General features: G+C 38.5%; 1 protein-coding gene across 2 annotated transcripts; it reads left to right on the forward strand.

The window, feature by feature from the left end:
• Window positions 1–1,004: 1,004 nt before the first annotated feature.
• On the forward strand, window positions 1,005–7,170 carry LOC111273702 (sec1 family domain-containing protein 2). 2 transcript variants are annotated; one of them, XM_022855586.2, is made up of 12 exons: window positions 1,005–1,223; window positions 1,718–1,915; window positions 2,215–2,445; window positions 2,850–3,152; window positions 3,437–3,588; window positions 3,793–3,889; window positions 4,330–4,467; window positions 4,706–4,926; window positions 5,175–5,350; window positions 5,727–5,911; window positions 6,100–6,327; window positions 7,016–7,170. In XM_022855586.2, the coding sequence occupies exons 1-12, from the start codon at window positions 1,191–1,193 to the stop codon at window positions 7,085–7,087; spliced, it is 2,034 nt and encodes a 677-aa protein (XP_022711321.1). In that variant the 5' UTR covers window positions 1,005–1,190; the 3' UTR covers window positions 7,088–7,170. The 2 variants fall into 2 exon arrangements, with proteins under 2 accessions (XP_022711321.1, XP_022711322.1); XM_022855587.2 differs by having other exon boundaries at window positions 4,357–4,467.
• Window positions 7,171–12,914: the final 5,744 nt, after the last annotated feature.

Raw genomic sequence — 12,914 nt, forward strand, 5'->3', positions numbered from 1 at the left:
TGTGTGTGTGTGTATGTGTATCTGTGTGTGTGTGTGTGTCTGTGTGTGTGTGTGTGTGTGTGTGTGCGTGGGTGTGTGTGTGTGTGTGTGTGTGTGTGTGTGTGTGTGTGTGTGTGTGTGTGTGTGTGTGCGTGTGTGTGTGTGTGTGTGTGTGTGTGTGTGTGTGCGTGTGTGTGTGTGTGTGTGCGTGTGTGTATGTGTGTGTGTGTGCGTGTGGTAAAAAAGGATCATGGAAAACCAAAGAAATAGCCTTCATAGTCGAGCTAAGTCATTTAAAATGTCAAAGATATTTAAAATGAACTAAACAAACAAAAATGGCTTTCTAACCGACGAAATAATAAAAATCGTCAATGATAATTCGTTACACCCGAATATCTGACAAAATAGATTTTAAAGAGTATGTATTGTTTTAATAAAATGGTTCATCCACTGACATCTGACACGAATGATCGTCAAGTAAAAAACAGGTATATGTTGTATCAATCTTTATAATAACTATTATCTAAGCTTTGTGCAAATACCCCTTTCAAAAAATGTCCTTCAGACTTAACTGAAGCAATGGGGAAACAAGTTAATTATTTAATGATGATTACGTTATAAGATAGATATCTACAGCCGTAGCCCATCTAGAGCCACACTTAGTCAGCTACTCTACATGATTTCGGATAAAACCGTACGTGAAAAGTTTCTAGAAAGTCGGTGATGAAAAAACACAGGAGACACGACAGGTTGCTAGCCGAGAGGTGACAATTGTTTAACAAGATGATAGTTGTACTGACACAAAAAAGCAACAGTTCGCAGGTTTTCAATTCACCTTCACTGTACAATTGGAACAGTAACAACTCTTCTGCCCTCCGTAAGAAAAACACAGCAAACTCATATTTCGAACATGTTGGATTAGTTTCATAAAGTGGACAACTACAACACAGGTCACAGAGTTTAGACTGAGTGTCCCAGACACGCGCAAAAAACAGGCCGCTTTATTGTTTACAAATAAACTTTGAGCTCTAGGCGTAAAATAGCTAGCGAAACACTACAAGCATCTGAGAGCGACTACTTTGAAAGATGCTGATGTTCGATTAAATATTCATGTAATTTTAAAATTGCTCACTTTCCAATTTCAGTTTGAAATTTTTAGAATACGATTCGTGATAACGTAACGATTTTGGCAAAGGTGGAAGACATTTCGTATGTACATTGGCTTGACAAGAGAAAAAAGAATGGTATGTATTATTTACGAAGTTTAGAAATATTGTATAGTAGTAATAGTATATCATGAAATTTGAGGTCAGTTACTACTAAAACTCTAAATAATTAGTACTTGTTTGAGCGACTTTTACAGCCACAATAAAAATTGATAAACAGAGTTGATTTATCTTAACTGCAATAGAGTTGCATGCTGGTGTCGCCTTGAGTATTATGTATTGTCAAAAAAAACGGGATTGTTTCCTATTTGAAAACCTTGTTATAGTCTGTCTTAAATAGCGATTTCCTCATTTATAAATATATTGGCTGAATGAATTTTACCAACGGGTGACATCCATTTGCTGCAGGTTTTCAGCATGCTCCCAACGATTTGTTATATTTGTCGTCTTTTCACGAAATAGTTTTTTCTCGAGTCAATAATGCCCTATCCCGAGACACTGACAAGTGTTTCACAGTTAAGGATAAATGTACACTTTCGAATATAATCGGAATACAAAATGGTATTTTGTAGGTAACATCTAAGTCGGAAACACGTTTTGCCGACGTTACTAGTTCGGTGTCAGGTTTGTGGGACACTGCTCTGAAAGAAGCTCGCAATTCGGTCGTGTTTCTGGATGTTGGTGCGTGTGAATCGCTTCGGTGGGCTGGCGGAGTTAGCAGACTTCAAAAAGCCGGAGCGACTGCCGTAAAAGATTTTTCTCACTCTCAGGTGAGATTAATTTTTTTTTTCCCAATAAAATCTGTGTGATAGTACCATAACATCTGGTGGTTGTTCAACAATATCTGATCCTTTCCATTTAAAAACAATTAATGAATAGGCCATATGCATAAGCCAATTAACATTCGAAACACTTACAATTAGGTGCCATTAGAATAGCTTGGAAATACGCTTCTATATTTTCGAGTAAAGTTGATTGTTAAAGACAAAAAACTAACTTCTGTTAATCGAGTTTCACCTTCTTTTTGAAACTGTTAGTTAAATTTCAAGTTTAATTTTTTGTTTCGCAGGCGAGCGGTCCATCAGACACCCGTGCTCTATTCCTCCTGAGCGGCAACGTGCAGACGCCGCCGTCTCTCCAAGTAATTCGTTCCATACTTGAGAAGTCGTGTTTTGAAAGTGTGACAGTGGTTACCGGCGCACCCATAGCATCGACATCCGAACGAACGGCAGCACAAGAAGTTATCTGCTTACAAAGGCAGCTCCGCAACTGGATGGGTAGCGACGAAACTGTCAGCAAGGTAGCTTCAGAAGCAGCAATCAATTTGCATATTAATTTATTAAAAAACGCAAATATATTACTCGCAGATAGATAAATGGCCGGTATAATAAGACTTATACAAGCAGCTTATCATCAAATTAAACCATTCGCTTTTCATTTGAACGGTTGAAGCAGGAGCAAAGCCTCATGCTCAATGCAGGTTAATAAAGTTCTAATTCAAAAAAGTAATGTGAAGGATGCATCGTCTGTTGCATGATAAGGTACCGTTCTTTCGGAACGGAGGTCTGTTTTCTGTCTATGTGCTAGGCAGACCTCTAGTATATGTTGTTAAAATACCCTGATGCTTTGTTGAAAGTTATAAACCTCATACATGGAAAGTCATTGCTCTACTACATCGTTGTTTCTTTTGTGACTGAACCGAAGGTGGTATACATACCGATAGGCATGTCTAGTGTACTTCCGCATCTTCTAGTTCTTTCTCCATTGTGCGGCCTGTTTCCGCCGCTAATAGCTGAAGACGCATCCGTCTCCCATCAGATACTCCCTCCCGAAAAGAAAGCGCTTCTAGCGCCAATGATTTCTTCTTTAAGCCTACTTATCGGCGAGCTTGAACTTCGAGATGAGCTTTTCTCCTTAGGAAGATTGGGATATACTATTGCGGACGAACTGGAACATTTCGAAGGAACTATCAATAGACGAAAGCAACTGCCTGACGAAGCAAAAAAGGTATGCTACAGTTTAGTCGAAGACTAGAAAGAAACAGTTACTATTCGAGTTTTTTCCATTATAGTAGGAACTTCCATTTATCGTATTAGAGAAAACATATTTATTAAGCCCTGCACTGCACAGATATAAACAATTCGGAGCTCATGTTGAAACGGGCTAAGTGCTATTTAACCATCGAAGAAAAAGTCAGGTTTATACGATGGGCTTTTAGGATACTGAGTAGGGGCAGCAAATGAACTTAGAACGATAAAATGTATAAAAACTGGTGATGACGGACCTTTCAGGCATGCGTGCTCTTGTTTGACCGTTCGTTGGACCTCGTAGCACCCCTTTCTTATGGAAATGAAAACATCCTGGATATCATTCGTGCAGTGCTTCCTGCTTTCGACTCAATTGATGTTTCTGTGGATATGATTCCGATTTGCCACGCTAAAGAGTAAGAGCACATCAAAAAGTCTACCGAAGTTTATAGAGATGGCGTATAGAAATTTGGCACTACTAAATAAGCGGCACTCCATAGAGTAGTACCTGATTTCGTTAAAATTTGAAGATTTCAATGCTGCTTTGAATTCAATATGTATGCAAAAGTAAATCTGGCCTAGACATTTTACCATACCGAATTGCTTTTGAATAATTTCAGGGGTCTAACTAGCGCAGGACCAACCGTGGCGAAAGGAACTCTGAGTTGCCTCTCCCAAGCTAAATTGGCAGAAATTCATGATCTCAAATGGAAATTAGTATGGCTTCTTGCTTCTCATATTAATTAATAATTAATGTATATTATAATATATTATTATAATTATATTATGCTTAACACATTAGTATCTATAGTGTTTGTTTTTAGACAGTTTCTTCCCATAAACAAGGCGGCTATTTTTTAATGCTACGCGTATGTCTTGCGCAATAACTCCATAATTCGCTTTAGGGTTTTCTCGTTTCGTTTTCTTTTACCATTATGTACCAAGACAAAAATACATTCGTTATCGGATTTAAAAAATCGAGCCTCATGATCCCGTTTGGAAGATTAATAGCACTAAAAATCCGAAAGCTACTTAATATAATGCCAATTGTTCATAGTAGGATTGGTAAATTTGTATGTTATAAATATATAAATGAAACGAAAAAAATATAAAAAAAAAAAAGATGTTTTAAAAAGATTAACAGATTTGTTTTGAAGTTCATATCATATGGAAAATACTTTCAGAGCCCTTTGTATGTAAAAAACGAGTTTATCACTCTAACAGAGTGCTGCGGGCTACAAGGAAAGCTTCTACCCGACGAAGATCCAGTTCATTTTGTCCGCAAAAATCTCCAGGTACACTCACATGATTGCCAAATGTTTAGATATTACCAATTAGGTATTAATCCGTCATATAGAGAGAAACTATATAGACAAGTCTTACTTTGCAGAATTGCCTAAGAGCTAAGTAAATGCTATACTACGCAAGCTCTCCTGTGCTTAAAAGATCGAAAAGCTAAGCAGTTTGACTATTTGCTACTATATGTAACGTATTAATAATTTAAATAACTATACCGGCATTGATGAAATGCAGGTGTTTCGAGATAGCTCACTGGATCAGATGTTAGAGAACGGTCAGACGTTAGTCGCTGTAGCTGCACTATCTGAAGCATTAAGCAGTCCAGCAATGCAACGTCGTTGTCAAAAGCTTTCTATCGAAAAGATGTTTACCCATAATGCCACTGAGAACTCACTCTGCGGAGCACTGGACGCAGGGGAAGCGCTTGTGCAGTTAGCAGAAGGTCGCGGTGGAACGTAAGCTTATTTGCCTTTAATGATTGAATGACAAACTGCACAAATTTAACATCAATAAGTTTCCAGTCGTTTGTTTATGAATTTAGAGTTAAACGCTAAAAGGTTTCTACGAAAATTTCACCATTGCGATGGTCCTCTAACAGATTTGAATGGAAGTATAAGCTAAAATACAACGAACAGGTTAAGTATCACAAGTTATCCTTGCTGCCCCGAATAATCCGTGGCTATGGACATATTTATCCTTTTAGAAAACTAGATTTTGAAGATCTAGTATCAATGTTTCTGTACATCAATTCATTTTGCGGCGAAGACCTCTACGTCGATCAGCGTAGTAAAGAAGGCTTTCAGCAAGGCTTGCTGGCCGCGATCACAGAAGACACCCTACGGGACCCTAGCGAATGGTCGGATCTAGCCAAACACCTTGGTAACTATTAAAACAACGTTTTGTTGTTTTTACGTTATTAAGTTTAGTACTCGAAGCAGTTTAGCAAATAATTAAATTTTAGGAAATTGGCTTCACCCAATTTACCATGACTGGCAATCATGCCAATGATATTATGTCAAAAAATTGTCGAACCTTTGCCTAAACAGATATTGACCTGATCCAAAAAACAATTATACCGCTATTGATTTGTAATTACGATTTTATTTAATCGCCTTTATGAGTTGTCTGTTTTTTAAATTTTAACCGAAGCGTTTTTTTTTTTTGTTTTGTTATTGAAACGACTTACATTTTGTATTGAGTGATTGCTAGAAAGCAACTACGGTTCGTTCCTGCTACTTTTTTATGTGTATTTTAGTTCCTTCTCTGAATATTACCGAAGCCAAGCTTCAGGCCGCTATAGCTCAGGTTGAGGAAGCTGGAGCACGAGTCGCAGCTCAGAGAAAATCACTCAAAAGTCTTTGTCGCGTTTTGACCAGAGGAGATCTCGCACATCCGTCCACGTATAGACCGCTGCTCGTGGAACTCGTAGAAACGCTCAAAGTGTGTTTTTTCATTGTAAAAACGTTTCGCAAGTATCTCCGTTTGATCTAACGCTCAAAATCAGTTTTGAGCGTTTGTTTCTCTAGTTATAGTTGCTATTGTAATGAATTTCAATTCGCTGACTTTGAAATATCTTTTATATTGGGCGATGATCATGACAGAAATGTTGTGGTTTCATGACTTTTAAGGCTAGTGTCGACTGCCCAGATATTGAAGCCCATTCGTCGTCCGGAGGAGTACTGGGAGGAATCCAGGGTGGTCTGGGCTTTCTCATGGGTGCGATAGGTGCTGCGGTGGGCGGCACGACTGCCGGATACCTGGAACGTGCTGACGTTTTGATGGTAGTAATTCTTGGCGGTGTGACCTTCACCGAGGTGGCCATGCTCAAACAGCTGATAGCAGACACTGGTAAACAGGTTTGTATCATTTTCACCATAAAGTACGATTTTTCAACATACAATTATTTATGATTTTACAAAAACTTGTTGCAGTATCTGATAAGTATTTTGAAATGTACTTGTTGGTACAGCAAAAATAATTATTTTTAAAATTTTGTTTGGGCCGAAGCTTCTTGACGTTAGTCCTACTGTATTGTATTCATTACATTTGCCGATAGCACGATGGAGACTGGTTTAGGTAAGTTATTAGTCTAATATCCAATTTGGTCCTCATACCACGATTGTATCTTTTCAATTTCACGTAGGTTGATGCGCTGTGCAATTCCGATAAAAACATCATAATAGTAGATCACACATGAAGTAGTATACCAAGATAATGGCACCACCAAATACACGTGACAATTCCTATACTCTGAGAGAATTTAGAACATCTTTCCCAATCAAGCTTTAATATTAAACACAGTTATTACCTAAAAGTACCATTACTACGCTTAATATGAAACAAAAATACTCCGCAATTCGTAGTATTTCGAGACATTTTTGGCTCAAACTTACCAAACGCGTACCTTGGGACCAAGTCGAAAGCTTTTCAGCCTCACCGAATGATGCGATAGGTGAGCGCGGTAATGTCCTGTTTGTAATTGGTTTACCGGTCAATCAGTTTTAATAAATATGCCAAATATAATATCTTACGTTCTATTTTCAGCTAATTGTCATCACAACCTCGCTTTTGACGCCAAAGGAGACTCTAAAGCATATATTCACCTCAATGGTGTAAATTACGCAATGGAATACCCATGTATATGAATAATGCGTTATATGTTGAGTAATAAATATCTGAATAATTTCTGAAGCTTAGAACCGTCATTATCAGTGTTTGAAGTGTTCGCTTTATTCTGCATGCGACTAGCTTATATGTATATAATATGATACATGTATATAACGTTTTACTAGCCCATACTTCTTTAGAAAATAGGCTATTTTCTCTATGCTGATTAAATAGTGATCATTTTCAACGATTTCAGCAATAAAATGTTTCGTCCTAGTAGATTATGGGCTTTCCGCGGCCATGCATGTCACAGTTTCCTTGCGAGTACGCTGCTATTCGGGATAAATCTACTTCCAAGCCACGTCATAGCTAATTGTTTAGGAACTAACTAGAGTCACTAAATTATATGACAATGTTTACGAATATGCGTTCTCAAAGGTAATGGTCTTAAAAATTTTATTGTTTCCTCAGCCTTCTGGAAGTAAACTTAATTTTTCATATAATGATGAACTCAACAAAATTGGACACGCTTGATTAGAAAAACTGAATTCTTAGGTATTTAAATTTTATTTGCTATAACCTTTTTATTTTCTAGACTATCGTTTGTTTTTTTATATATTCCGTTTTATGTCTCTAACAATTAGTGTATTATGACTAGTTGTATGAATCTAATGCTTCGAACCGCAAGATCCCTTAGAATTAATTTCACAAGTATACGTGGTTCACTCAGGTTTTAGCAGCTTTGTCAATTGATAGTGTAATATTCAGCTGCAATAGGCACCTAAAAAGGAGGCTGTATACCTAACAGGTCGGAAGTGGACAAAAAAATGAGCCTTGTGGTAGCAAGCTGATAGAAATCACGAGAAAAGCAAAGTATCTTAGGGTCGTCTTCGACATCGGACTACTCGAACTTGCAGATATGATATACGTTTCGGCAAAAGCCCGGCGGCTCTCTCCCAGTCTGACTTGGATCTTGTCGCAGATCGGTGGAGCGTCGAAGGCCAACTGCAAGCTCCTAGCCTCGCTTGCGCAATCAACAGCATTACACGCATAACCCATATGGGGGGTCAAGGAATTGCAATCGGCAAAGGAGAGGAATCCACTTAGGTTGACCCAAAGGATGCTGGCTATCGGGTTCAGCCGGCTGTAGTAGGCGGTTTCGGTTGAAGCGCCCCCGGCTCTAGCCAGCTTGATGCCGCGGGACCTTCCAGCGGGAGAATCTCGTTAGCGAAAGGAGCTCGCTACTCATGGATGATTGTATACATTCAACCATGCCCATAAAGGGCACTATTGACACCTGACAGGAAGTTTGAAGATCGATGATACGCAGGGGACATCCAAGGAAAGCTGGATCCAAAGCTTAATATCAGATCAGAAAAGAGAGCTAACGCACGGTGGGATACAATATTGGCCGGCTTTGGACAATTTTAAATGTACACGGTGGAAATAAAAAAGAGGCCCAAATAGATATACGCGTTTTTATAACATCGGGGAGGAAGACAACGTACAACAGACAGTCCCACGCTATGAGGCTCTAAAAGAGGCAGAAGGATGTTTTAGCCTGTACGGGCTAGAATAAAAGCAATCAGGGAAACGTTGGAACATATGGCGAACCCAGCGACATGGGGAGAGGCCCCTAGATGGTGGGACATAGTAATAGGACTAGCGGAACGTAAGGAAAAGCATAGGAGACGCATATTGGAAAGAAGCAGGAGCAGACAATAAAGCAGAACAGATGGACGATCCGGTAGTTTAATCTGACCAATAATTTAAGAAATATCTGAGGCAATACTTCAAGCCCACTGGCATGTCTTGAGAGAAGCGTTCGCAGCTTTACTACAAAACACAGGGATTAGCTCGTTTGAGGCAGTTTGTATTTACGTAGTCTGCCTTACTTAGAGAATCGTTTAACCCATCTCGGCAGTATTCACTCATGTAAAACATAAATTTCCCCTTTAAAGAAGTGCCAAGTCTACTTTCAGGTTGGTGCTTTCTATTCATGCCAAAATTTTCAAAAGCTGTCATAATGCAGTTACTATAATACCGCTCAACTATCAGGGATTAGATATTTGTTTAAAGAAATATTTCTTTCCTAATCTGTAACGCCGGATACGCCAAAACTAGGAAAAAATATGATAGAGTTATATATTATGTACAGTACTTAAAGGGAGCTCGTTTATTATGATGATTGACAACTCATCTAATTGAGAAGTATTGTTCAAACAAACACGGTATCCATGCCCTTTCAATGCAAGACTTAGTTGATGCGGGTTCTTCTAGGAAACGCTCTTCAAGCGCATTTTCTTACAGGCCTATGGTAGACACATAGATGGATCATCGCGATGCCTGGGTCCCTTCCAGAGTTAAGCAATAGTCTGTCATTGTTAATTAATGTTGCTAACAACACACATATCATATCAGCTTTGGTCACGTTCTAGAGCAATTTTAGCATGGTTTGCCTATAGATAACTTCGAACCTCTGCCATGACGGAGTTATGTTATTATCACAGGCAAAATTTACTTGGAAACGTCGTAATATCCAGTATCATCTTATCATGGCTACACATTGTAGGAATGGCTTTCCTTCGTTCAGAGAAATTTGGCATATGTCTAATAAATTAGATCCAGCCTTTTAGAAAAGTACAGATCTAACTATAAGTATTATATCGTTGCTTCGGTAAGAAAGCTGGGAACCTGCAATTAGTGATAACAAGTTGAGTAATTTGATTTAAAAACCTTATTCGGCTTCTATTCTTTTAATTCAAGTATTTAGATTAGCTTTGATATTGATCTGATACTACCTTTAATATACACGTTCATATGAACTATTAGTAAGCAAATAAACATCAGAATACTGTGTAACTCAGACCTTTGTTATACCAATAGACATACATATCGCTGTATAATATGGCTATTGAATATTGTTTTGCTCGGCCTAAAACTTCGAGTATCAGTTGATCACCAAAGGTTTGTTTAAGTTGCGATGATAACTTAGCGGGTAATGTATTTGCCTGCTAATCTTAGGGACACGTTGTCTGATATATCGCTTAACGGGGATACCGGACTTGAACTCACTAATTAACGAACTAATTAACGGACGATAACGCACAAGTTGTCTTAAAAACAGGCTGCTGAGATAACGTTGTAGAGATTAGTATGGGGCTATAGAGAGACAAAAGCGTCATTATGAAATATGGTATATTTTAGAGCTGGGATATAAACTATGAGATTCGATTCAAACCGATAAAAATTTAGCTCATAAAATGGTGGGGGATATTTTCATTCACTAAATGTTTACAGGTCAATGCCAACATGCTTTTCTAAAGCCAAAGCCCATGAAACTTTATATCAGTATTCCCATTATGAAATACTTTTAGATATCTTTTCAGGACAACAACTAAGGAAAATGGAATATATAAATCTATTCAGACATGTTAGAGGTTCTGTATTGCTACTTTTACGTAAACATTACCAGCACTACCACTTAATTGTCAATTTATTACATAGATTGATTCAGATATTGCCTGACAGCGAAGCTTGCCAAATTCAAGCCGGTGCTTATTCTAACGAATTCGTTGCGACACTACCGTCGTCATTAATCTTTAATTATTTGCTTGAAGAGTTCTGATTCAAGACGTAAGTACCGCTCTGAAGTACTTGCGCAATCTCGAGCCAAGTTCCCGAAAAGTCAACTGTAGGTTGTTAACTATTTTATTATTTGAGTGGTGGAACGGGGTTAGCCCATTGTATCGGATAAGGGAAAATTAGATTCAAAGGAAGTACGGAGCAGAAAGCAAAAGTGTAGCTGAGAATAGCTACAGTTTGCACTGGTTATAGTTGCACTTATCAAACTTCACCGCAAGTGACACAGATCACACTTTTATGTTGAAGCCACGCTTTCAGCCTCGGATTAACGAATGAGTTGAAATATTGCCTGCTGCATACATCTGCGAGCAAATAGATTGAAATCAATTACAATTATTTCTACTTTGTTCGAATCGATCAAGATCCTATCATAAATATTGTGATCCGGATATGCGCTAACATTATTATTTTGGTGAGCTCAAATGCGTTCTGACGTTATACAGCCAAGTTAGTAAACGTATTTTCTCGTTTTGCGAAGACTCATTAGGATCGAGAGAACACTGCAAGTCTAAGGTTTTACGAAAACAGACTTCGGAAAACTTATGAATCTTGAGAGGATGTAGGAAGTGTCTTCGTAAATGTATGCCAGAAATCTACGTAAAGCGCTTTTTACAAATTAATTTCTCACAATATATTAGTTAATCTTCTTTTTACAAGAAATTTTGGCACTTCTCTGAGTAATTAGCCATCGCTCAATAATGTAATGGATGCATTTCCCAAGCTGATTTCGTTTTTAAGCTTTTTCAAAAAAAAAAATACCTATTGCTTAGATATTCCTAAATTAATTTGTGATACAGTACATATTTAATAGATTGATATTATAGCAACATGTCTAACCTAACAACGAACAGTGCAAAATTTTTACTATGGAATAGTTTGACTCGCCATTCGTCGACTTCCACCATCCATATTTTTTCATAGCGTTTTTTGTACTCACATTTTTGTCTCTATTGACGGCCGGGTTCCTTACGTCGCTATGCACCAGATGGCCCACCAGCTCTGCTCTGCAGCTGGTTCATTTACCAACAGCAGTAGCAGATAAGCGCTTAAAATACGACGACTCTTTTCACCTCAAGCAGAGTTTTGCTCACCCGATACAGCGAAAGCCATCTTGTGTGGCCGCAGGAGGCGCAAAGTGGGGTTCTTGTTAGGAGGTTGGGTCATCAGAATGTCGTGTACCAATACGGTACCTCTCCACCCGCAGCCAAGGCTATAGCCTTGCCATTAAACGGGCATTCCGATCTCGTTAGAGTGCGAAGTGATCTTAGAGTGAAAAAATAGCCGGGATCCGTCGAACACATGGGTTTTTGGTTTCTTAGTTATGGAAGAATAACCGGTGTAAAGGATAGACATGGATTGTCTGGGTAAAATGTTTAAGAGAACAGCAGGTTACCTTGAATGACGACCCAATCGAGCATTGTAAATGGACGCGACAGGCCGTACAAAAAACATTGTGGGTCAGTCAACGTACAGAAATCCATATTGTTATCACTACCGATAGTCAAATAGAGTTGTCAGCGTTTTGTCATTGCTACTTGTTGAGGAAAAGGGTAAACACGATGAACATATTGTGTTTGGTAAACTTTTTCCATTCGGCAGAGGCGCGAGGCAAGCTTGCGAGGCCTGGACGGTACGATGGGGGTTAATCCAATAAAAATAATTGAGTAAAACGTAGCATAATCAGTTCTGAATTATTGTAACTCTAGAAAGACTGGAAAAAAGCGAGAGGAACGAAGGCGCTGAATTATTACAATCAGGAGATCATTCATGAGCTACGAGACGCACCTGACCAGATAATAAAAATGTACTTTGTTGAAACATAAGCGCAAAATTACTTTCAACCGAAACAATTTGCTGGAATAACTGAAGAAGTCGTTTGAACTTGGCGCTAAAGGCACGAGCCTAATTCAATTTTGCAAGAGAGTAGGACGAAATTCGGCTTTTTGACCGCGTAGGGAACGCCATGATTGTGCTCTGGCTTTTTGAGACGAAACTTATTCTATCGCATAGATTACTATCGATTTTTCAAGTCCGTCGTATTATAGAACGTATAGACGTATTATAGAATACGTCACTTTTATGAGGCAAAGGCAGATCGATGCTGCACTTTTTATTCGAAAACTGCTATCGAAGTCAGTTTCGCACTCCTTCGCAGTTTGTAAAAAAAGTATGCATCAATCGATTCTATGCC

This window comes from Varroa jacobsoni, unplaced genomic scaffold (genome assembly GCF_002532875.2).
Source record: "Varroa jacobsoni isolate VJ856 unplaced genomic scaffold, vjacob_1.0 scaffold_216, whole genome shotgun sequence".
NCBI classification, from domain to species: Eukaryota; Metazoa; Arthropoda; class Arachnida; order Mesostigmata; family Varroidae; genus Varroa; species Varroa jacobsoni.

Coding starts and splice junctions, on each gene's coding strand:
- LOC111273702 (XM_022855586.2), top strand. CDS start 1,191: ATGTACATTGGCTTGACAAGAGAAAAAAGAATG. Junction 1,916..2,214: donor AAGATTTTTCTCACTCTCAG/GTGAGATTAATT, acceptor TTTGTTTCGCAG/GCGAGCGGTCCATCAGACAC. Junction 5,912..6,099: donor AACTCGTAGAAACGCTCAAA/GTGTGTTTTTTC, acceptor ATGACTTTTAAG/GCTAGTGTCGACTGCCCAGA.